The following is a 25,707-nucleotide window of genomic DNA, read 5'->3' on the forward strand; positions in this document are numbered from 1 at the left end:
AAAAAAAAACTGAACTTGACCCCTGAGTTTCTCTCCTGTTTCAATATATGATTTCCTCCAAGCACACCCCTGCACTGTAATCCCAGTACTTGGGAGGTTGAGACAGGAATATCACAGGTTTGAGGACAGCCTCAGAAATTTAATAAGACTCTCAACAATTTAGTGAGAACCTGTTTCAAAATAAAACGTACTAGGAGTGTGGCATGGAGGAAGAATGCCCCCACAAACCCCAAAAGAGACATCCCTTCCCCCACATGTTCTTCTACCATCTGCCAAAGGGTTCTCTTCAGAACCTGAGCCATGTTTGCCTTTCGGCCTCCAAAACTGTGAGCTAAAAAAACCTCTGTTCTTCATAAAGTTAGGCTGCCTTGAGTGTTTGATATAGAAACAAAAAGCTGACTAATACAATAGTCACACATTAACAATGGGGACGCAATCTGAGAAATACCTCCCTAGGTGATTTCATCACTGTGCAAACATCAGAAAGTATACTAACATAAACTAAGAAGGCAGCCGGGTGTGGTGGCGCACGCTTGTAATCCCAGCATTCAGGAGGCTGAGACCGGAGGATCACGGTTCGCGGACAGCCTCAGCTACTAAGTGAGGCCCTCTGCAACTCAGTGAGACCTGGTTTCAAAATAAAGAATGAAAAAAAATAGGGCAGGGGTTGTAGCTCGGAGGTCGAATGCCCCTGGGTAGAAGGCCGCGGCATCCTTAGGTGATAGAATCTTATGGGACCACTACCATATATGTGGTCTGTTGTTGAACAAAATATTGTTATGCAGTGTGTGAATGAGCTTTTTTTTTTTTTTTTTCTTTTGGTACTAGGGATGGAACCCAGGGGCATTCTACCTCTGAGCTACACCCCCAGCCCTATTTTTTATTCTTTGTTTTGAAACAGAGCTCCACTAAGTAGCTGAGACTGGCCACAAACCTATGAATCTCCTATCTCAGCCTCCCAAGTACTGGGTGCACCACCATCCTCAACTTATAATGAGCATTTAAATGGTGATAGATCTGAAATATCATATCCAGCTGATATGTAGATGAAGCTTCTGCTAATTGGAATATAAGCTTGTAGCCAAGGTGTGCTAATTCATGTTAAGGATCAGCTCTCTGGGAGCAAAAGCCCAACCTTGTAGCATTTATTGATTTCAGAAGTATAGTCACGCTCACCATGGACAATTTCAAACTTCAAACCTGTGTCACTACACACAAAAACGGGAAGGGATGCACACTTGGGCTTCTTTAAACCAGTAGGAGTGGGCTCCAGCTCCCCACTGCTTGTAACTCTTCTTAGCAATTTTGGAGATTATAGACTTGGCAATTAGCCAAGGTGGTGTATTCCTGTGGAGGCTGAGACAGGAGGATCACATGTTTGAGGATAGCCTCAGCAAGCAGTGAGATTTTCATCAATCTAGTGAGACCCTGTTTCAAGATAAAAATAAGATAGGTCTAGGGGTGTAGTTCAAAGGTAGAATGCCTCTGGATTCAATCCTCAGTACCTCCAAAATTATTAATAAATTCTGCAATTATTATTATTATTAGTTTATTTTTTTGTGTACGTGGTACTAGAGATGGAATCCAGGAGCCTTCTACCTCTGGGCTGCACTCCCAGATCTATTTTATATTTTATTTGGAAACAGTATCACTAAGTTGCTGAGAGCCTCACTAAGTAACTGAGGCTGGACTTTGAACCTGTGTGACCCTCCTGTTGCAGCCTCCCAAGTACTGAGATTACAAGTGTGAGCCACCATGCCCAGCTATTATTATTTGTGTGTGCACGTGGTAATGGGGACTGAACCCTGGGGCATTCTACCTCCAAGTTATACTCACAGCTTTATTTTATTTTTTAGTTTTTTGGATTTTCTTTTTTTGTTTGTTTTTTGTTTTGGTGGTAGTGGGGGTGGAACCCAGAGGCTTTCTACCTCAGGGCTATACTCCCAGACCTTTTTTATATTTTATTTGGAAACAGGGTCTCACTAAGTTGCTGAGAGCCTCACTAAGTAGCTGAGGCTGGCTTCGAACCTGTGCGATCCTCCTGTCTCAGTTGCTGAGGGCCACACTAAATTACTAAGGCTGGACTCCAACCTGTGATCCTTCTATTTCAGTCTCCCAAGTATTAGGATTGCAGGTGTTTGCCACCAGATCTGGCTGAATTTTCTAGATTTTTCAGTTAAATTTAAACCATCCCATTGGGTCAGGCATAGTGGCACACACCTGTTATTGGCAGGTTCGCAGACAGCCTCAGCAAGCAATGAGGCTCAAACTAGCGAGACCCTGTTTCCAAATAAGAAATAAAAATCAGGCTTGGAATGTAGCTCTGGGTTCAATCCCCAATACCACAAAAACAAAGCACTCCACAAACTTAAAAACAGCAGAACTAAACTTGTCCTAAGGTTCAAATTCGATGTAGCAGAGGCGATATAAAATTGATAGGACTTTAGGTAAGAAAACTACTGTTATTAGCCGGGTGTGGTGGCGCACGCTTGTAATCCCCGTGCTTGGGAGGCAGAGACAGGAGGATCGCACAGGTTCCAAGCCAGTCGCGCTGGCTTAAGAGACCCTGTTTCCAAATAAAAAAAGTATAAAATAGGTCTGAGAGTGTACCTCCCCAACCCCACACAAATACATTTGCAAAAGAGACACCCAATATGGGTTAGCTAAGGATGTTAAAAAAAAAAAAAAACTAACTAAATAGCTAAATGCATAAGAAAAATAAATCCTATAAAAACTACACCAAGAAGTTATATAGCAACTTCCTGATAGGATTCCATGGAACCACCTCAACCAGTTATAGCATTCATCTAGAGTAGAGAAGTGAGTCACCAAACTGTACTTCAGAAACAAGTAGAAAAAGCTGGGCGTGGTGGCGCAGGCCTGTAATCCCAGCTCTTGGGAGGGCTGAGGCTGGAAGATCGCAGATTCACAGCCAGGCTCAAAAAGTAGTGAGACTCTCAACAATCTAGCAAACCCTGTTTCAAAATAAAAATAAATAGGGATGGGGGTGTAATTCAGAGGTAGAATGCCCCTGGGTTCAATCCCCAGTACAAAGAAAGGAGGAAGGAAAGAAAGGAAGAAAGAAAGAAAGGGATAGAATACAAGTCTGTGTGAAATATTACACTTCCCAAGGCGCTCTTGCTGACACTTCCAATAAATCATATTGGAAGTGGCAGAAGAGGTTATTTTACTAAACCAAGAACAATTTGCACATAAAATGGTTGATTATTGAATTATACTGAGGGTTCTTTTTTTTTTTCTCACTAAGGACACCTAACAGAGACTGAGAGAGAGATGAATTTCAAACCTGTTCAGTGAGTGATAAATCCTCTGTGTGTGTGCGTGCGTGCGTGCGTGCGTGTGTGTGTGTGTGTGTGTGTGTGTGTGTGTGTTAACTGGGTATTGAAGTACTTTTACTGGGATAGAATTCTCAGGCATTCTACTTTCAAGCTATACCCCTAGCCTTGTTCTGTTCTTTTCTTTCCTTCCTTCCTTCCTTTTCTTTTTTCCTTTGCTTTCCTTTCCTTTGCTTTCCTTTCCTTTCCTTTCTGCAGTACTGGGAATGGAACCCAGGGACATTCTACCTTGAGCTACACCCCCAGCCCTATTTTTTATTCTTTATTTTGAAACAGGGTTTCACTGAGTTGCAAAGCACCTCACAAAGTAACTGAGGCTGTCCACGAACTGAACTGCGATCCTTCTGTCTCAACCTCCCAAATTCTGGGATTACAAGTGTGCGCCACCACGACTGGCTTATTTTTTATACTTTATATTAAATAAGGTCTTATTAAGTTGCAGAGGGCCTCACTAAGTAGCTAAGGGTGGCCATGAACCTGCAATCCTCTTGTCTCAATCTCCAAGTACTGGGATTACAAGCATGTGCCACCATGCCCAGCTGAAAGAATTTTTTTTTTTTTTTTTTTTTTTTGCAGGTCTGGGGATGGAACCCAAGGGCATTCGACCTCCAAGCTACACCCGCTGTCCTAATTTTTATTTTTTTTATTCTTTATTTTGAAACCGGGTCTCACTGAGTTGCAGAGGGCCTCACTAAGTAGCTGAGACTGTCCATGAACCAAGATCCTCCGGTCTCAGCCTCCTGAATGCTGGGAATATAAGCGTGCGCCACCATGCCCAGCTAGGAAGAACATTTTTAAAACAGTGGAATTCCTTATTGGTTTAATCAGTGCTTTAAACCTTTTGAAGTTAGATTAAATTTTTCTTTTATGCTCCATTTTGGTAAATCAATAATTTTGAAAACTAACTTTTACCAGTCAGAAATTTTATTGCAGCCAGGTGTGGTTGTGCATGCCTGTAATTTCAGTACTTGGGAGTCTGAGATAGAAGAACCACAGGTTCACAGCCAGCCTCAGCAACTCAGTGAGACCCTGTTTCAAAATAAAATTCTTTAATTTTTATTAAAGAATAAAAAGTAGGGCTGAGGGTATAGCTCAGAGGCATAATGCCCCTGGATTCCACCCCTAGTACCGCAAAAATAAATAAATAAATAAATAAATAAATAAAAATAGGGCTGGGGGTGTGTGTAGATCAGAGGTAGAATGCCCCTGGGCTCCATTCTCAGTACCAACGGAAAAAAAAATTTGATTGTGACAGTGATCTTAAAATGTTAGGGGTGGGTGGAAGAAAGGAGAGAGGGAGGGTGAGACAGAGGCAGGGAAGAAAAGTTAGGAAAAAGGGAAGAACAAATGCAGCTTTGTCCAATTTAAAATAGTCTACACTGGTTCTCATGTAATGCTTGTCTCATTATTACAGCTTTCTCATATATTCTAAATCAGATGAAGAATAGTTAACATTATCTAAAGAATTTAAATATATTTACTATATACAACAAGGATATAGGTATCATACCTAATAATTGCTGATAACCCTTGTTTATAAAAGTGCATTATATAAAAAGGAGTGATTTTGTACAAAAATGGGCTTTACAGGTATGTATATGCACTGATTTATTATTTGTCAAATTGTTTAATACATACCAAAGTATATATTGAGCCTTTCCAACTGAGCGTGTTCAGGCTGGCAGATATGGCTCAGTGGTAGAGAGCTTGCCTAGCATGCAAGAGGGGCTGGGTTCAATTCCCAGCACTGCCAAACAAATACGTAAATAAATAAGTAAGCATCTTGTATTTCCTATCCTAGAAAGGAGCGCTTAGGTTTTGACACCAATGTACCTTAGAACTCACTCCTTCTTCTGCCTAAATGTTCTTCTCCAGATATCTGTATGGCTTGTTCTATTGCTTCTGCAGGTCTCTGCTCCAATTTTATCTCACCACAGAGACCCACCCAGGATTCCCTGTCCCTGTCTACTCGTATTTCCCCTTTCATTGCCCGTGTGTGTTTGTGTGTGTGTGTGTGTGTGTGTGTGTGTGTGTGTGTGTGTGTGTGTTTTACAGAGACTGAATCCAGAAGCATTCTACATCCAAGCTACAGCCCAGCCCTTTTTGTTTGTTTGTTTGTTTGTTTGTTTGTTTTATAGCAGGGTTGCTGAGGGCCTCGCTAAGTTGCTAAGGCTGGCCGAAAACCTGCGATCCTCCTGCCTCAGCCTCCCAAGTACTGGGATTACAAGCGTGCACCAACACTCCCAGCTCAAAAACAACTTACTAATAAATTGTTTGTTAAATGAGTAAACGAATATTTAGGAATGAGGATGGTAAAGCCTATTTGATCTCACAAACTTTGGGAAAATCTAGGCACACCTCTCAGTGCACTGTCAAACTGGCCCCAGGACAGATCTGTCCATTTCAATTCTGTCCCCGTTTTGGCCAGGACTGAGCAGGGTGACAGAACGCAGCTCATGGAGTTTGTTCAACATGTGGATGCTTAGCCTGGCCGGGCTACTGAGTAAATACTCCAGGCTTGCTCCCTGCTCCAGTCTCCTCCTGCCTGAAGGAGGACATGACCTTTCTCAGCTCAGAACCTTGAGAAACTTTATGGCCGGCATGTGTTGAGAAACGTTTACCCCAGAGAAGGGATGGAGGCTTTGGTGGAGGTTGCATAAATCTACTGGGTCACTTTGGTTCACTTGAGGTTCTCCAGTGGAAAAGGACAGAGAATGTGTGTGTGTCCTTGAGGGATCGGCAGCTCAGAGAACTTCCACCACCCATGAGTAAACATTCCTCCTGAATCAGGAAGGAGCCAAAGACCCAGCTCTTGCCTGGAAAGCTCTACTACACTGGAGCCTCTTAATTGCCCCTTAAACTTCAGTTTCCTTATCCAGGTAGCTCGGGAATGCTGCACTTCCTCATCTCCAGAGGCTACTTCACAGGATGGCTCTAATTCCTCATCTCCACCAGTCCCTCCAGCAGAATGTTCTAGAAATCCTCCTCCTCTTCTTACCTTACTCCTTATTGCCACCTTTTTTATTTGAACCCAGCGTCACTGTACCTCTGAGCCACCTGCCCAGTCCTTTGTTTGTTTGTTTGTTTGTTTGCTTTGAAACAGGGTCTCACTAGGCTGCTAAAGTCTCACTAAGTTGCTGAGGCTGGTCTCCAACCTGCGTCCCTCCTGTCTCAGCCTCTCAAGTAGTGGGATTACAGGTATGCACCACCATGCCCGGCTTCCTTATTGCCTTTTTTGCAGATGATGAAACTGAAGCTCACAGGAGGGACATGTCTTGCCCAAACTCACCCAACTGGTTAAATGTGGAAAGAGAACTAGAATTAAGGTTCATCGCTTTTTCCATTAGGGACTTAAAATCAGCACTCATGTTCAGGAACCTTAACCTTTTCACTTTTCAGTTACAAACCTGTTTAGTCATGGAGCCCCTTTGATGGGAAAAAGATTCCATGGATCATTCATTGTTGTTGTTGTTGTTATTCTTTTAATGTTGTTGTTGTTATTATTATTATTATTATTATCGTCATCATCATCATTATTTTAACGGTACTGGGATGGAACCCAGGACATTCCACCTCCAAGCTACACCCCCAGCCCTATTGTTTATTCTTTATTTTGAAACAGGGTCTCACTGAGTTGCAAAGGGCCTCATTAAGTAGCTGAGGCTGTCCGTGAACCGCGATCCTCCCGTCTCAGCCTCCCGAATGCTGGGATTACAAGAGTGCGCCACCACGCCTGGCCCATGGGTCATTTATGTAAGTGATGATGTCATACTTCACTAGGAAAGGGGAACACAGAAGAAAAAAGCCAAAAAACCTGAAGGCAGTCAGTCACACTTAGGCCACTGTGCTGGGGCTCTGCTGCCAGCTCCTCTAGAAATCATTTAATATCAAGCAGGCAAAGGGAGCTGCCTTTGAAAACACAAATTGAATCTGCCCTTACAGTTTAATTACATATTTATGTATGCTATGAATAGTGAATTGATTCTGTATTTGCTAATCACATTGACTGATTGATTGATTGTGGTTTTAGGAACTGAATCCAGGGGGATTCTACTTCTGAGCTATACCTCCAGCCCTATTTTAGTTTTTCTTTTTATTTATTTATTTATTTATTTATTTATTTATTTATATATTTTGGTACTAGGGACTGAACCCAGAGGCATACTACCTCCAAGCTATAACCTCAGCCCAGTTTTTTATTTCTTATTTGGAAACAGGGTCTCACTAGTTTGCTAAGAGCCTTGCTAAGTTGCTGAGGCTGGCTTCGAACCTGCGATACGCCTGCCTCAGCCTCCAAGTACTGGGATCACAAGTGTGTACCACCATGCTTGGCTTTTACTTTTTATTTTGAAATTTCTGAGGCTAGCCAGAAACCTGTGATCCCCCTGCCTCGGCCTCCCAAGTACTGGAATTACAAACCTGAGCCACTACACCCAGCTATGGCAGACTTCACAGCGAGAACAGATCATCTCAATTCCAAGACAAAATGCAGTAGTCTGCAATACAGGCTTTGAGAAAATATATTTTACAACTTATCTCACTATATTTTCCACTTTGTGATAAGATTAATTATAGCCAGGTGTGGTGGCCCATACCTGTAATCCCAGTACTTGGGAGGCTGAGACAAGAGGGTCAGAGGTGCGAGACCAGCCTCAGCAACTTGGTGAGACCTTGTTTCCAAGTAAAAAGCAAAATGGCTGGGAGTGACGCTTAGAGGTAGAATGACCCTGAATTCAATCTCCAGCACCATATACACACTCAAAAAATAGATTAATCCTAAAATTGTCTAACTCTTCCTTCTCCTACTGTCATGCCACTTTTGTTTATCTAGCTCCCTTTTTCCCCCAAGTTATATCTACTTTATTATTAGCTGTATTCTTACATTACTCTGGGAGATAAGGCTGGACAACATAGAGATTATTATCTTGACTATACGATAGGAAACTGGGACACTCAGATGCTAAGGGATTGCTACATAAGGAGGAACTTTGGACTCCATATTACTCATCCACGTCTTACATTTAGTGTCATCTGTCAAATCAAAATGAGCCACAGAGACGTGGTACTGCCCGCCTGCCAGGATACAGCATTATTCCCCTTATGTAGGACCATACTCCCTAAACAGTATTCATTGGGGAAGAGACCCACCTATAAACACTATCAAAGATTTCAGTATTATTTATAAACAAAACTTTTGAATGGCATTCATTTAACCAAAAAGACACTTAGGAGAGCAAATGGGTAGAGAGAAGTAATAATTTGAGCAGGACTTACACAAAGTCTTCCCATAGGCCTCAGTCTATAGACCTATAAAACTGGCCTCATGATTATGTAGTAAGAGTCTACAGAATATCCTAACTGAAATATACACTTCAGAAGGGGATTTATTTATTTAGGTACTGAGGAGTCAACGTAAGGGCATTCTACCTCCAAGCTTCACCCCAGCCCTTTTTGACATTTTTGAAATAGGATCTTGTGAAGGGTTTCCCTAAATTGCTAAAGCTGGCTTTGAACCTGTGATCCTCCTGTCTCAGCCTCCCAAGTACTGGGATTATAGGCCTGTGCCACCATGCCCAACAGAAGGGGATTTATAACACCTTGTCTTTAGTATATTATACAGCACTAACTATAACAGAAATGATAATAATAATAATGTATGTTGAGCACTTAGTGTCAGGTATATATCATCTCATTTAATTTTTCTGTAATGACTCTATGGAGTAAGGAAAGTGAGACACAGAAATGAAGTAAACACCAAGTCCCCAGGGTAGCAGTCTAGTTCTTGGGTATAGGAGACCATGATTATGGACGTATGAGAGGCCTGGTTGTTGTTGTTGTTATTTGGTGCTGGGGATGGAACCGAAGGGCATTCTATCTCCGAGTTACACTCTTAACCCTTTTTATTTTATTTTTCATTTTGAAACAGGGTCTTCCTAAATTGCTGAGAGTCTCCCAAAATTGCTAGGGCTGGCCTCAAGGTTGCAATCCTCCTGTCTCAACCTTCCAAGTACTGGGACTACCAGAGTGGGCCACCATGCTCCGCTAAGCTTTGGTTATTTTAACAAGGACAAGAACAACCTACCATTCTGAAGTCCTCTTCAAACTTGAAGGCCCCGCCTCCCGTGGCACAGAGAGTGGTGTGGAGGCTGGAGAAGTTCTTTTCGCTGCCCATCTGGATGAACATGTGCATGGCACAGCTGGGGAAACGGATGAAGTGCAGGTTGCCCTTGCGCCCACACATGGTCAGGTTTTTCAGTTCCAGGTGGACGTCTCGGATCCCGGTTTTCCCGTAAGCCGTGTTAGAAGTCAAGTACTTCCGGATGCTCTTCAAGTTCTCCACTTCCTCTTGTTCCTCTTCGGCTGTAATATCCTTCGGTTCAAAGTAGACCAGCTTGACCAGAGTTCCACCAATATCCATGCCAAACCATGGGAATGCTAGAGGACAGAAAGAAAGTGCTGCTGAATTCTATGGGTGCCAAAAATTTTCAACTTTTTAATACTCAATAAGGGAATGTATTAGCCAGGCCTGGTGGTGCACACTTGTAATCCCAGCATTTGGGAGGCTGAGACCGGAGGATCGCGGTTCGCAGACAGCCTCAGCTACTACTTAGGCCCTTTGCAACTCAGTGAGACCCTTTTTCGAAATAAAGAATAAAAAATAGGGCTGGGCCTGGAATGGTGGCGCACACTTATAATCCCTGCGCTTGGGAGGCTGAGACAGGAGGATCGCGCAGGTTCGAAGCCAGCCTCAGCTGGCTTAAGAGACCCTGTTTCCAAATAAAATATAAAATAGATCTGGGGGTGTAGCCGGAGATAGAAGGTCCCTGGGTTCCAACCTCAGTACCACCAAAATAAATAAATAAATAAATAAATAGGGTTGGGAGTGTAGCTCAGACGTAGAATGGCCCTGGGTTCCATCCCCAGTACCACCAAAAAAAAAAAAAAAAGGAATGTATTTACTATTTGATTTCCTTGAATTTGGCTACTTGTGTACCTAAAATAAGAAAGAGAAATACATGACTGCAGTGGTGACCCTAACTTTGCCCACACTCCCCTTGATGAATGGGCTTCAGAACTGAGTGAGAGGAGAAACAGGATTATGCAGTTCCTGAAGCCAAGCCAGTCTCAAGGAGGCTGCTTGGAGCTTGAGTATTTTGCCACTATGAGTGCTATTCCAATAATTTAAAGATCACACAGACAGACAGATACACGCGCGCGCGCGCGCACACACACACACACACACACACACTCCTCCCAGATGCTTTTTATCAAAATCTTAGCCAAACAAACTCAAAGAAAAAACTGATTACTCAGGGTGTGTGTTGGTCTCTAACCCGCATGGCGCCTTCCTGGAGCACTTCAGAGGATTTGGGTTTTGCATCATGAGCTGATTTTGTAAGATGTGACTCCTTAACATATAGGAAGGAGAAGCGGAGAGAAAGTATGAGAAATGATGGACAAACACGATCTCTGGGGTGGCAGGATTCTAAGAACAGTTCATGTTATGTCTGACTCTCTCCACCCAAATGACTCACCTGAAGTTCTCTCAACCTGAATGTGTTAGGATCACTTGGGAAACTTTCCTTTTCTTTTTTCTTTTTCTTTTTCTTTTTTCTTTCTTTTTTTTTTTTTTTCCGTACTAGGACTTGAAGCCAGGGGCATTCTACAACTCTAATCTACAACCCTACCCCTATTTAAAATTTTTTTTTAGATGAGGTTTTGCTAGTATGATGAGAGTCTCACTACTTGCTGAGGCTGTTCTCAGCAAGTCTGAGATCTTCCTGCTTAGCCTCCCAAGTACTGGGATTATAGTTGGGAAGCCTTTAACATTCCACTTCTGGTCTCCTCTCCCAGAAACACCAATTTACTTCACATGTGGGACTCAGGCACAAGTATACTTTAAAAGTTCCCCAGTGGTTCCAGAATACAGGGGTGGAAACTACTAAACCAGAGGAAAGAAACCAACATGTACCCACAAAGAACCACAGGTCTGAAACACAATGCATGTCTCTCAGTGTGTGAGGTGTGTGAATACTTAATGTGCTTGAGATGTTTATCTGAGACTAAATGAATCTCCATCACAATTATGTTTATAGATATTAAGAGAAAGGGCTGAGCTAACCGAATAGGTTGACGCTAGAGGTATCCTGGAAAGTCAATGCTATGCTACCAAACAGTAGTGTAAACACAGAATGAACCCAATCGGGAACACAAATGCTGGAGTCTTCTTTTTCATTTCTCTCAACAGAAACCTGAACTATGGTGTTAAAACTGAGTTAAAGCCCAGCATGATGGTTAATCCCAGAAATCCCAGTGCTTGGGAGGCTGACACAGAAGTTCATGCAAGTTCCAGAAGAGCCTCAGCAAGTAGGAGACTCTCAATCTACTGAGAATTTGATTACAAATGAAAATAAAATAGGGTGTATTCATTTCAAGTCACCCCTCCATGCCAGTCTGGTATGGAGCTGTATTTCTATTTTCTGTATTTCTATCTTTCTAATAAACTTCTTTAAATCTTCAAAAGTAAAATAAAATAAAATAAAATAGGGCTGGGGGGTGTAGTTCAGAGGAAGAATGCCCTGGGGTTCAAAGCCCAATACTGCAAAAAAGAAAAAACAAACAAACAAAAACCGAGTTAAAAGACTCAGGGAGCAAACAAGGCCTTTCTTTCCTTGAAAGCTGGCTTTGACCCTGCAATCCTCCTGTCTCAGCCTTCCAAGTACGGAGATGACAAGGTGTGAGCCGCCATGCCTGGAGTTGTAATGCTTTTTCACAACTATCACATTTTACAAGTGAGGCTTCATTCAAGATCTGCCTAACCCTAGGTGTCCCATATATAAGCTGTGAGTGGAGCTAGAGGAGAAGGGAATAAAGATAACTCAGCTCTTGCATCCCTGGCTCTAATTTTTATTTATCTAGGATATTCAGATCTTTGAAAATTCAGCAGAACTACTGATAAGAAGAAGAGCCTACCCTGGGGTTGCCAGAAGCAATGTTCTCTTCTAGATATAGAATGTTTACATTCAAGCAAGGCATATGCTTGTAATTCTAGTACTTGGGATTCTGAGACAGGAGGATCACAGTTTCAAGAACAACCTCAGCAGGTAGTGAGACTCTCATCAACCTAGCAAGACCCTGTTTCAAAATAAAAATGAAACAGGGCTGCCAGACGTGGTGGTGCACGCTTGTAAACCTGCACTTGGGAGGCTGAGACAGGAGGATCACACGGGTTCAGAGTCAACCTCAGATACTTAGTGAGGCTCTCAGTAACTTAGTGAGACCCTGTTTCCAAATAAAATATAAAAAAATAGGTCTGGGAGTATAGCCCGGAGGTAGAGAGTTTCTGAGTTCCACCCCCAGTACCACCAAAAAAGAAAAAAAAAAAAAAAATAGGGCCCAGAGGTAGAATGCCCCTGGGTTCAATCCCTAGTAACACACACACACACACACACACACACACACACACACACACACACACACACAGAGTTACATTCACGTCTTAGTCCTAAACCAGATGTGAGTTTAAAAAAAAAAAAATTCTAATGTATTCATCAACTATCTTTGGCAGAAGACCAGATTCAAACTTTACAATTAGACTCTTGGGGAAGGAATGTCAAATAAAAATTCCAGGAAGCCACTATTTGGGCATTAGCACCTGCACTAGTCCCGACAGAAGAGGTTAACAATCAAAATGGAGTCACTTACACCAATCTGACACTAAGCTGTTTATTTGGCCTTGGAGAGAAATTTGGATTAGAGCGATAACAGCCAAATTTCCCAAACAGGCCAGCAGTCAGTTGGCCAGAGTAAAGATCCCTCTGCCCTAATCCTTATGCAAAAGAAGTGATCTGAAGTAACCTAAGAGAGCTTGATGTTAACTTATCACTTATTTTTCTATTGTTTCTCTGAAATGGGAAATCCACTTTTTGTGGTTTTTTTTCTACTTTCTTCACCTTTTCTCTGTCTGTAAAACCAACTTCCTGCATTTGACCCATTGGAAAATTTACTACATTTTTTAATTAAAAAAAAAAATTTTTTTTTTTGGTGGAACCCAGAGGCTTTCTACCTATGGGCTATACTCCCAGTCCTATTTTATATTTTATTTGGAAACAGGATCTCACTAAATTGCTGAGAGCCTCACTCAGTAGCTGAGGCTGGCTTCGAACCTGTGTGATCCTTCTGTCTCAGCCTCCTAAGCATGGGGATTACAAGCATGTGCCACCACGCCCGGCTAATCAATTTTTAAATCTCATTCTAGATTTAAAAATAAAACCAAATAAGATTGTTAAATAAAACTGCTGTAATTTTGTCCTTTCACAGCATAAATAAATAAACCTTTGTTCTTTGAAATCACTGAGATTTGAGTGTTAGCTGTTACTGCAGCAGAACTTGGCTTGTTCTGATCCTTGCCATGGACTGTGGCTTTAACCACAATACATGTGGCCTGAGTTTAAAGGCCAGGGACAAGAAGTGAGGAAGTAGATTTTGGAAAGTGGCAAGGCATTTGGTAACATGGTCACCTATGACAAGTCGGAAGACAGATAATACACCCAGAGAATGAGCTGATCTAGTGAAGAGTTGAAAAGTCAAGTGTGAGTAGCCTGCGTTGACTACCACTGGCTCCATTTTAAAAGATAAGTTTGCTCAAGAAGAACTGACTAGTTTACAAACAAAAAACCAAAGTGAATAAAGTCAAGACTTGTGGGATAAAAAAGTGTTGCTTGTCTTCCCCAACAAATAAAAAGTAAATGCTGAAGAAAAAAACAACAACCTTCGAATGAAAAAGGCCTATTAGCACTTAACACTTAGCTTCTACACTTTCTCAAATAAAGAACGGCTCTCATAACTGCACCATCAACACTCTTCTCAAAGGGTTAAGATGTTGTCAAAGTAAAGACACAGTAAAGGTTCTGTCTTCACAGTTCATCTTTCAATAAGAATGGCTCAGAGAAGAGAAACTAAAGGTGTGGTTCTACCAACAAAGCCAGACTGGTTCAAAGTATCAGCTGTTAAGTCAACAAAGGAAGGCTGGGGAGCAAAACCACCCAGGCAAACAGAGGAGCAGGCCAGGCCGAGACAGCAGAGGGCTTCTCCACAGGCATGTGGGATAAAGGGGACCCAACAGAGGAGAAGCCTGTTTCCTTTGGAAAAAGAGTTTGCACTGCCAAGGAAACCATGAGCCTGGGCCTAGCATGGCTAACTGGCAAGACCCAAAGAAGCGTGAAGTGTGTGCGTGCGTGTGTGTGTGTGTGTGTGTGTGTGTGTGTGTGTTGATGTGGATTGAACCCAGGAGCATTTTTTACCTGAGCTGCACCTTCAACCCTTTTATATTTTTTCTTTTGAAACAGGATCTCCCTGGGTTGCTGAGTCTCATTACGTTGCTGGGGCTGGCCTCAAAGCTGTGAGCCTGTGTGTGATCCTCCTGTCTCAGCCTCCCAAGTACTGGGAATACAGGTGTGAGCTGCCATACCCGGCTCCAAAAGAACTCTTGAGCCCCCAACTAAGTTAGGAGGCTGCTGAGCCTCTAAGAAGGGGACACCTTTAGTGTTTACATCTGTCAAAGGAAAAAGAATTACAATTTAGTTTTGGCATTAGTGTGTGTGTGTGTGTGTGTGTGTGTGTGTGTGTGTGTGTGTGCATGCACACACACATGTACTGGGAATCAAAGCCAGGGTCTTGGACATATTGAGCACACACTCTACCCTGAGCCTGACTTCCGTTTTTCTTTTCTTTCTTTTTTAACTTGTACGGGGGATTGTACCCAGGGACATTCTACCTTGGAGCTACACCCCCAGCCCTATTTATTTTTTGCTTTGAAACATGGTTTCACTAAGTTGCTGAGGGTCTTGTTTAGTTGCTGAGGCTAGCCTCGAACTTGCAATCCACCTGGCTTGCCTCCCAAGGAGTAGGGTTACAGGTATGAGCTAACATGTCCAGCTCCAGCCTATTTTATGTTCAGTTCTATAACTGGATAATACATTATTCCATAAGATAGAAGAAATGTTCCATAGTTTGAGTAAAAGAAGTTGAATTTACTAGACAGAGAAAGACTGAAGAAAGGAAAAACAAAGGGCAAAAAGTGAACTGATCCTTTCAGTTACTTTCTTTATATAAGGCAGGAACAGGAAGACTGAACAATAGAACAATATTTGATGGGTTAAGTCAGGTTACTTGTTTTGTATCAGGATTAAGGCAGCGGTAACTTCACTATCATGCCAATGAAAACTGTGGCTGTTATAACTCTCATCTTGATTTCTCAAGAAGTCAGATAAATTGTTTAGTTCCAGCCTGGTGACCTGTCAGGTTCATGTGAGTGACTCCATTTTGATCATTAGCCTGGTCTGCAAGGGCCTAGTGCAGGAGCTTAATCCAAAGCAATTGTTATCCTCCAATTTTTATTTACCCGATGTGATCAAGGAGGTTACTAGAAAAGGAGAGGCCTCCCAAGGGTAGAGCCAAGGGCTGAAGAGAAAAATGGACTGTGGAAGCCCTCACAGGGACAATCGGAGCCCCAATTCTCTTCCTACTAGGCAGAGATCCCAGAGGGATTTTAGAATTGCTTGGGCATTGTGGAACAACTGGGGACCAGGGGGTATTGGTATCTCCCACTCTTCCCTCTCCAATGGCAGGTGCCGTGGTTAGATCTGGTGCCCCCAGAGGCTCCTGTGTTGAGGGCTTGGTCCCTGGCACCACAGTCTCCAGAGGTGGGGCTTTGGGAAGTGACTGGATGATGGGAGATCTCACCTCATCAATGGATTTAATTTTTTTGTGTGTGTGTGGTTCTGGGGGTGGAACCCAGAGGCTTTCTACCTCTGGGCTATACTCCCAGACCTATTTTATATTTTATTTGGAAATGGGGTCTCACTAAGTTACTGAGAGCCTCACTAAGTAGCTGAGGCTGGTTTCGAACCTGCGCTATCCTCCTGTCTCAGCCTCCCTCCCAAGCGCAGGGATTACAAGTGTGCGCCACCACACCCGGCTCATCAATGGATTTAATCCATTGACAGGTTCACAACTGAATGGACTATGGGAGATGGTAAAAAATGTAGGTGGGCCGGGCGTGGTGGCGCATGCTTGTAATCCCCGCGCTTGGGAGGCAGAGACAGGAGGATCGCGCAGGTTTGAAGCCAGGCGCGTGCGCTGGCTTAGGAGACCCTGTTTCCAAATAAAAATATAAAATAGGTCTGGGAGTGTAGCCTGGAGGTAGAAGGGCTTCCAGGAACCCCAGTACCACCAAAAAAAAAAAAAAAAAAAAATGTAGGTGGTATGGCCTACTTGGAAAAAAAGGTCATGGTGGTGCTGTCCCCTGAAAGGGCACATCCTGTCCCTGGCCCCTTCCTCTCTGCCTTCTAGACACCATAGGTGAGCACCTCTGCCTCACTACACCCTCCCCGCATGAGACTCACCTCACAGCAGGCCATAGCATTGGAGCCACCGGCCACAGACTGAATCCTTTTAAACCACGAGCCAAAATCTTTCCCATTCTGATGTTTTTCTTAGATATTTTGTCACAGTAATAAGAAGCTGATTAACACATAGTAGATACTGAGTTTTTTAATCACTATTTTGCTGTATTATATATAGTATGTATGGGGGGGATTAAAGAGCAGTTAACTTGTCTTTTTTGTCCTGAAGTCTGATATGCAAATGACTCTGTATCATGCTCTAATGGAAGGCTAAAGTTAGGCATCATCCAGATGCTGTAAGTGGTGGAGCCTTGGGGTCCCAGTCTACTCTGGGGAAGTCACGAGAGTAATTCTCCTACTAGAGAGAAAATGGAGACAGGCGTGGTGGTGCACGCCTGTAATCTCAGTACTTGGAAGGCTGAGACAGAATCATGGCAAGTTCACAGCCAGCCTCAGAAACTTAGCAATACCCTGTTTCAAAGTAAACTATAAAGAATGTCTCTTGGTTCAAACTCCAGGACCCCCCCAAAAAAAAAAAAAGAATAAGAAGAATGCACCAAATATCTGGCAATCAGAGGAGTAAATTGAGATGGTCAGTGGTGCTACTGGCCAAATATTTCTGGTCTCTTCCTTCCAGGCCCATGGGGTCAGGCTAACTCCTGGACATTTGATAACTGAGCTATTAAAATATTTCTAATCTGGTTAATAAGAAGAATGGAAAGAATGCATTCACATTTATAGGAAAAAAGTACTTCCAACCCAGAGAAATCCTTCAGGATTCTGTCTCTGTTACCATATCCAGCAAAATTTAAGATAGTAGAGCCAGGTGTGGTGGTACATACCTGTAATCCCAGTACTTGGGAGATTGAGACAGGTTTGAGGACAGCCTCAGCAAGTAGTGAGACTCTTATCAACTTAGCAAAACACTGTTTCAAAATAAAATTAAGATAGGGCCAGGTATGTAGCTCAGAGGTAGAATCTCTGAGTTCAACCTCCAATAACACGAAAAAAAAAAAAAAATTAAGATAATGATTGTTCCATCATCCAGGTCTCAGAGTGAAGAAAGTGAATCATAATGGATCTCTTAGTGACCCATAAGTGGACTTGTGAGACACAAACCTTTGTTGTTTTAAGCCACTGATGTTTCAGGGTTCTGTGTTACTGCAGGAGTAACTTGCTGTATTCGTTAGCATTGCATTACTATAACGAAATACCAGAGATAATTAACTGATAAAAAGAAAAAAGTTTATTTTGGCTCCTGGTTCCAGAGATTCTAGTCTAAGACCATGTGGCCTCATCGCTCTGGGCCTAAGGTGAAGAAGCAGCACATTGTAGCCGGAGCTTGAGGCGGAGCAAAACTGCTCACCTCATCAATCAGGAAGCAAACAGGAGATAGGGAGAAGGACCCAGGCTCTCACAATTCCCTCCAACTGCACATTCCAGGGGATGAGACTTTTCACTCTGGGCATTTAGGAGACACGTGTGCAAACCACAGCACCTGCCTCTCCTGAGTAATGTAACCTGAATCAAAATCCTAGGTTGTGCCGGGCGTGGTGGCGCACGCTTGTAATCCCCGCGCTTGGGAGGCAGAGACAGGAGGATCGCGCAGGTTCGAAGCCAGCCGCGCGCGCTGGCTTAGGAGACCCTGTTTCCAAATTTAAAAAAAATGTAAAAATAGGTCTGGGAGTGTAGCCCGGAGGTAGAAGGGCTTCCAGGAACCCCAGTACCACCAAAAAAAAAAAAAAAATCCTAGGTTGTTTTTTTGGGGTTTTTTTTTTTGTTTTTTTTTTTTGTTGTTTGTTTTTTTTTTTTTTGCCATAGAGTGCTCTCTTTCTGGCAGAACTAAATATAGGGGCTGTCATTATCCCCGAGCCTGATAAAACCTGTGGTAGGTGAGCATTAGTAGAAAGGTATATAGGTCCTATTGTATTTAATTTTGTCTGAAACTTTCTGCAAAAACAAACCACAATGGTCAATCTAGTATTAGTTAAAACTGTAAAATGAAGCCAGGCATAGTGGCGCATGCTTGTAATCCTAGCACTTGGGAGGCTGAGACAGGAGGATCACACATGTTCGAAGCCAGTCTCAGCTACTTAGTGAGGCTCTCAGCAACTTAGTGAGACCCTGTTTACAAATAAAATATATTAAAAAAAAAATAGGTCTGGGAGTGTAGCCCAGAGGTAGAAGGCCCCTGGGTTGCACCCCAGTACCACACACACACACACACACACACACACACACACACACACAGTAAAATGAGCCCACTTGTAATCCCAGTACTTGGAAGGCTGAGAGAGGAGGATTGAAGGTTTGAGGACAGCCTCAGCAAATAGCAAGATTCCCATTAACCCACCTAGCTTTAACACAAAGACTTTCTTAAAACAGGGTCTCATTAAGTTGCTGCAACTAGCCTCAAACTTGTGATCCTTCTGTCTCAGCCTCCTGAATAGCTGAGATTATTGGCATCCAGGCTTAGAAACGGTTTAAAAGAGCTAAAGAAGCTGGCATGAGAAAACTGACCTCTTGATTTCCCAATGTAGGACGAAATGTAAAAATCTGAGTTTCCCTAAAACTAGCCACAGAGCTTTATTTTTTGGCATTTTTGTACTTTCGTCGGTATATTAGTCTCACATCATAATGTAATTCATAGTAATAGTGACATACATGCACACAGCACTCAGTGGGAGCTACAGAGCTTTAAAAAGTGTTGGGGGGGCGTGGTGGCGCACGCTTGTAATCCCAGCACTTGGGAGGTTGAGACAGGATGATCGCGCAGGTTCAAAGCCAGCCTCAGCTACTTAGTGAGGCTCTCAGCAACTTAGTGAGACCCTGTTTCCAAATAAAATATTAAAAAGGTGTGGGAATGTAGTCTAAGGGTAGAAAGACCCTGGGTTCCATCTCCAGTACCACCAAAACAAAAAAAGTGTTCCTAGTAGCAGCATTTGGGAGGCTGAAACAGGAGGATCCTAGTTCAAGGACAGCCTCAGCTACTTAGTGAGGTCCTTTGCAACTCAGTGAGACCCTGTTTCAAAATAAAGAATAAAAAATAGGGCTGGGGTGGAGCTTAGAGGTAAAATGCCACTGAGTTTCATCCCTATCTATCTATCTATCAATCAATCATCTATCTTAAAGTAAAATAAAAAATAGGTCTGGATAAGTATCTTGGAATATCAAAAATAAGGCTGAGGGTGTAGCTCAGAGGTAGAATGCTCCTGGGATCCATCCTTAGTACTGCAAAAAAACAAAAACAAACAAACAAAAAAAACAGTGTTCCTGGTGAGGAAAGTTCCCCTAATGCTCAGTCATGCTAACCACAATTACATTTCAGTCAACAACGTACAACATATATGACAGTTGTCTCAGAAGATCACATGGCCTAGAAGATGAGTGCGGTGGTACAAGCATATAGTCCCAGATTTCAGATGAAAGGAAGATTGCAGGTTCAAGACCAGCTTCAGCAACTTAGCCAGACCCAGCAACTTAACAAAACCCTGTTTCAAATAAGAAAAGACAGCCGGGCATGGTGGCACACGCTTTGTCATCCCCATACTTGGGAAGCTGAAACAGGAGGATTGCAGGTTTGAGGCCAGCCTCAGCTACTTAGTGAGGTCCTCCTCAACTTAGTGAGACCCTGCTTCAAAATAAAGAATAAAAATGGGGCTGGGAATGTAGTTCAGAAGTAGAATTTCCTTGGTTCAATCCCCAGTGCCACAAAAAAAGAAAAAAAGAAAAAGAAAAAAAAAAAAGATTAGATGGAGCCGAATGTGGTGGCACACGCATTCTGGAGGCTGAGACAAGAGGTTGTGGTTCGCAGACAGCCTCAGCTACTTGGTGAGGCCCTCTGCAACTCAGTGAGACCATGTTTCAAAATAAAGAATAAAAAATAGGGCTTGGGGTATAGCTTGGAGGTAGAATGCCCTTGGGTCCCATCCCCAGTACTGCAAAATAAAAAAGATTAGATGGGCTAGTAATGTCAGTCATCCTGGTTTGTGAGTGTACTCTTACAATGTTTGCCCAACAGTGAAATGGCTCAATATATGACATGTTTATCAGAACATGCCCCTCCAAGTCAGACTGTGTTTCTTCATTTATGTAAATTGGGCACCTGAGTGCACCATCATGCCTTTGGGCATGCGTCTGACTCAATAATTTGTCACTGCCAAGCACAGTAACAGCTCTCTCAGGATTCTACTAACTTAAAATTAATTAGAATAGTTGTGAATAGGGAGCAGCAGAATTGAAATTTCCTTTTTTTTATTTTTATTTTGAAACAGTGTCTCATTAAGTGGCTGAGGCTGGCCTTGAACCTGTGATCCTCTTACCTCAGCTTTGCCAGTACTGGTATTACAGATAATGCACCACCACACCCAGATGAAGATATTTTTACACTGAGTTAATACTAATTATGTTCAAGTTGTCTAAGGACTTCAACAAATTAAAAAATAATAATAATAAATAAAACTCCTTAACACAGATCTAAGTGTGCAATAAAATTGTATTTTTATCTTGGACTGGGGATGTAATTCAGCAATAGAGTGCTTGCCTAGCATGCAGGAGGCTCTGGGTTCAATCCCAGAACTACAAAAAATTTTTGGAAAATTCTTATCTTGGAGAGTTAGCCTTCTCTTCACTAATGTGCAAATTTGGTTAATTATGTAATTATTTGTTAGTAATATACATAGAAACTATTTTGTGGTACTGGGGATGGAACCCAGGGGCATTCTACCTCCAAGCTACACCCCCAGCCCTATTTTTTTATTCTTTATTTTGAAACAGGGTCTCAATGAGTTGCAAATGTACCAGTATTGGGAATGGCTTAGGAAGATTTGAGAAAGCTCTGATTATTAATAGATATTATTTCAGAAATAATTGTGTCAAAATGGCAGACCTGGAGAGAGGACTTGGTTTCTGCCTAAAAGCGGGAGACTATTCCAATGTAAATTGACTTAGATAAAAGTAATAAGTCTATAGGAGAGGGGAGCTAGGGCTACCTCTTTCTAAAAGACAGATCTACACAATCTAGCTAGGATGGTAGGAGGGGTCTTGTGAAAGGAGACACCTTGCCACACCTTGCCACACCTTGCTGGGGGAGGAACCTTAGAGGGAGGTTTACTAAGTCAGAATTACCTAAACAAGATGGAGGTCATGGGATTAAAAGTCAGGTCCACATGCTGTATCTTGGGGTGGGGCATTCATTTTGAATCCCCCCCATGGGGCTGTAACTATCTTCTGTATTTTTATCTTTTTAATAAACTTCTTTAAATTTTCATTAAGAGTCCGGGCTAATGTGTATTGACCCTTAGCTCAGAACCAGAATCTGCACTTTTTATCTTTGTGTGGTTTTGTTGGGGGAATTATTTCTCCCCTCACACATACCACAACATATTTCACTGTAACAGCAAAGGGCCTCACTAAGTAGCTGATACTGTCTGCTAACCGTGATCCTCCTGTCTCAGCCTCCTAAATGCTGGGATTACAAGTGTGCACCACCACGCCTGCTACATAGAAACATTTGGCTTTTATTCTCCTTTGTGGCAATGCAGATTGAACCCAGAGGCATGCTATCCCTGAGCTACACGCTACACCCCCAGCCCTATTTTACATTTTATTTTGAAACAGGGCCTCACTAAGTAGTTGAGGCTGGTGGTAAACCTGTGATCCTCCTGTCTCCGCCTCCCAAGTACTAGGATTATATGTGAGCACCACCAGGCCTGACTCATCATTTAACTTTTAAAAGGGAGAAGGAACCTTCTGTCTAGTTCAAAATCCTATCTAAAGATATGAAAACTGAGACTTAGATTAAGGAGTGAATTGTCCAAAGTCAGTCATAGTAGCTATCAGAACCCATTCTCAGCTTCAGGAACCAATCTCCCATTTTGCTCAACCAGTCTGTGTTGAATTGTCTGCCACAACCAAAAGTCCCAAAAGATAGATTGTATGTGGGAATGTTTTTATTTGAGCCATTTACTAATCTGTAGAGAGAGGTGGATGTAAGGTTGGGGCAGGGCCGAGAGCTAGGAGGTGGAGCCTGCGATTCCGGGGACCAGGCTTCCCGCCCCGGAAGAAGGAGAGCAGAGTTCAGAGAGGACCCGGAGAGGGAGGGAGGCATTTCTCCCGCCCGCCACCGGCCCCCACGGCCACGCGGGGGCTGGAGGTTGATCCCCCACGAATAAAGCCACTGGTAACTTATTATGGATCTCAGCGTGTCTCTATGCCACTGGGGCACACCACACACACTCATTTAATCTTACATTTTGGTGCCGAAACTTGTACCAGACTTATGGGACCTGGCTTGGATCTGCGCTTACTGGACTCTCAGCTTATTTAACTACATGCGCGGCCTCTGCGCGCCCGCCTGCCCGCCCGGCCCGCGGACTTCTGCAAACTGCTGAAAAAAGGTACGCGGCGCCGCCTCCGCTGGGATGGGCCGCCGCGCCCGCCCGCGGCACGCCGAGCCGCCTCTGCTAAAATGGGCGCTCACGCCGCCTGCCCCCGCCGCGCCCCAGCCCGGGCTGTGCGACCGGCCAAGCTGCGCCCCGGTCCGAGCCGCGCCGCGAGCACGCCCGCGGCCCTGAGCCGCCAGCCGCCAGCCCGCCGCTTGTATGGCGCCGCGCCCACGCCACTCTGGGCGCCTGCACCACCCTGCGCGCGCCGAGGACCGCGCCGCCGCGACCGTGGACCCAGGATGGGCCTGAGCTGCCGGCGCACCCCGCTCCCATCACCGGGGCAAGCCCCCGGCCCCGCGGACTGCCACGCCAGCACCGCGACCCCACCGCGCCACACTTTGTTGCTTAGCGCCGCCACTCTGCTAAACGGCGCCACTCAGCCTGTGCCGTACATGCCTTCTCTGTGCCTGGCGTGCTTGGACCCGCCCGCCCCTGCCTGCCAGATGGCGCAGGCCCCTGCGCCCGCTCTCTGCTGATATCCCGTGCTCCTGCCGATTCTTTCACCCTATGCCCGCCCACCCCCGCTGCCCGGACCCGACCATTTCGGTAAGCACCCACAGGGCATCACTGTGGGGGGGAGGCCCGCCATCTTTGGCCCACGTGTAATCACTGAGGAGCCGCCATGTTTCTTTAACCCCTCCCCCCTCACGGCCTCGCTGGAGGTTCGCCATGTTTCTTTAACCCCTCCCCCCTCATGGCCTCACTGGAGGCCCCGCCATATTTGACCCCTCCCACCTCATGGCCTCGCTGGAGGCCCCGCCATCTTTATTCCCGCCCACTTTCCATTCCTAACCAATCCTAGGAGTCGGCGGCCATTTTAAAAAAACTTTTCGCAGCCATCTTCAGGCCAGACCTCCACAGCAGCCTCTCTCAGCGGTGAGCTTCCTCTTAAGGGAATAAGTGGGTTCCGCCTAACTCGGAGGGTTCTGACTGACTGACTGCTGTAATATCCGGTATACTGGTATCCTCCAGTTCTCCGACCGTCCAGGACGGTTGCGAGGTGTGTAAAAGAGACAAAGAGACGTCTTTTCTCGGTCACACCTACTCTGTACCGAACTAGGCAGGGCCCTGGGACGCTGGAGTCTCCTGCCTTTGTTCTCGCTCGCCCACTTACAACTCATGGGGGGAAGTCAGCCATCTAAGATTGAGATCGATTCTCAATCCCCGCTGGGCCGTGTGTTATCTAATCTGCAGGCTCTGGGATTCTCAGGGGAACTGTCCCCAGAGAGACTTATTTCCCTTTGTACTAAGATCTGGCCAACATATGATTTAACCAATGATAATCGATGGCCTGCCATGGGCACGCTAGACTCTAGGACGCTGATGGCTCGCAGTGAATATTGCACGCGTTCAGCAAAATGGTGTGACCTCCAATATTTACAGCCCTTCTGGCGGCTGCATTTTCTGTTTTCTCCCTCTACCAGCTCTACTGCTGCCCAGGGCATGCGGGCTGGAGTATCCCGCCAGCCACAGCCGCCATCTTGGACACCACGTGGCAACTCACAGGCGCCACCTGGTGGCCATTCTGGGTCACAGGCTTACAATTCTGCGGACCCACAGTCGCCATCTTGCAATAAAACATGGGGGCCGGGGTCTGACCCAGCTGGGTCACAAGCCCCATCTTCCTCTCTCCTGGCCCCACTTCGCGAAGTGGCTGGAGCAGAAGGGGTGATACGGGTCCATGTTCCTTTTTCCCTTCCTGACCTCACTCAACTGGAAAAGAGACTGGGATCCTTTTCTACCAATCCTTCTGGTTTTATCAAGGAATTCCAGCATATTGTGCAGGCATATGATCTAACGTGGCGGGATTTGCATGTCATTCTAACCTCTTCTCTAACTCCAGACGAACGTGATCGGATCCTGAAGGCAGCCAGAGAGAGGGCTGACCAGAGTCATTTAACAGATCCAGGGCTTCCTATTGGTACGGCTGCAGTTCCATCTGAGGAGCCCCATTGGAATTATAATGTAAAGGAGGGAATAGAAATGAGAAATTATATGATACAATGTCTTCTTGATGGTATGCGAGATGCTTCTCATAAGGCGGTTAATTATGATAAGCTCAGGGAAATCACCCAGGGTCCAAATGAAAATCCAGCAGTTTTTCTTAATCGGTTACGAGAGGCCCTTACGCGCTATACCCGTCTAGATCCATCCTCTGAGGCAGGCTCGATCATATTGGCCACCCATTTCATTGGGCAAGCGGCTCCTGATATAAAAAAAAAAGCTAAAAAAAGTTGAGGATGGCCCACAGACTCCTATTCAAGACTTGATGAACATGGCATTTAAAGTCTTTAATTACAGAGAGGAACAGGCTGAAGCGGAGCGTACTCTCCATCTTCGTCAGATGGCGGACTTACAGTCCCAGGCCCTGATTGCAGCCCTGAGGCCGGAGGAGGAAGGTCAGCCCTCCGGGTGGCAAGCGCCACCCAGGAGAGGACGACAGTAAAAACAACCACCTCCAGGAGCCTGTTTCAGGTGTGGAGTATATGGCCATTGGAA

At 44.3% G+C, this 25,707-nt stretch overlaps 1 protein-coding gene across 2 annotated transcripts in view; it reads right to left on the reverse strand.

Annotated features, from left to right (window-relative positions):
• PANK1 (pantothenate kinase 1) overlaps positions 1-25,707 on the reverse strand; it is a gene marked incomplete at both ends in the record, with an annotated part of 70,645 nt that overhangs the window by 20,617 nt on the left and 24,321 nt on the right. For both annotated transcript variants that reach the window (XM_080694273.1, XM_080694274.1), the window contains one exon: positions 9,439-9,791. In XM_080694273.1, the coding sequence (XP_080550399.1) occupies positions 9,439-9,791 (353 nt within the window). The remainder of the gene's footprint in view (positions 1-9,438; positions 9,792-25,707) is intronic.

Source organism: Muscardinus avellanarius, assembly GCF_963383645.1.
Source record: "Muscardinus avellanarius genome assembly, chromosome: 4".
In the NCBI taxonomy this organism is placed as follows: domain Eukaryota; kingdom Metazoa; phylum Chordata; class Mammalia; order Rodentia; family Gliridae; genus Muscardinus; species Muscardinus avellanarius.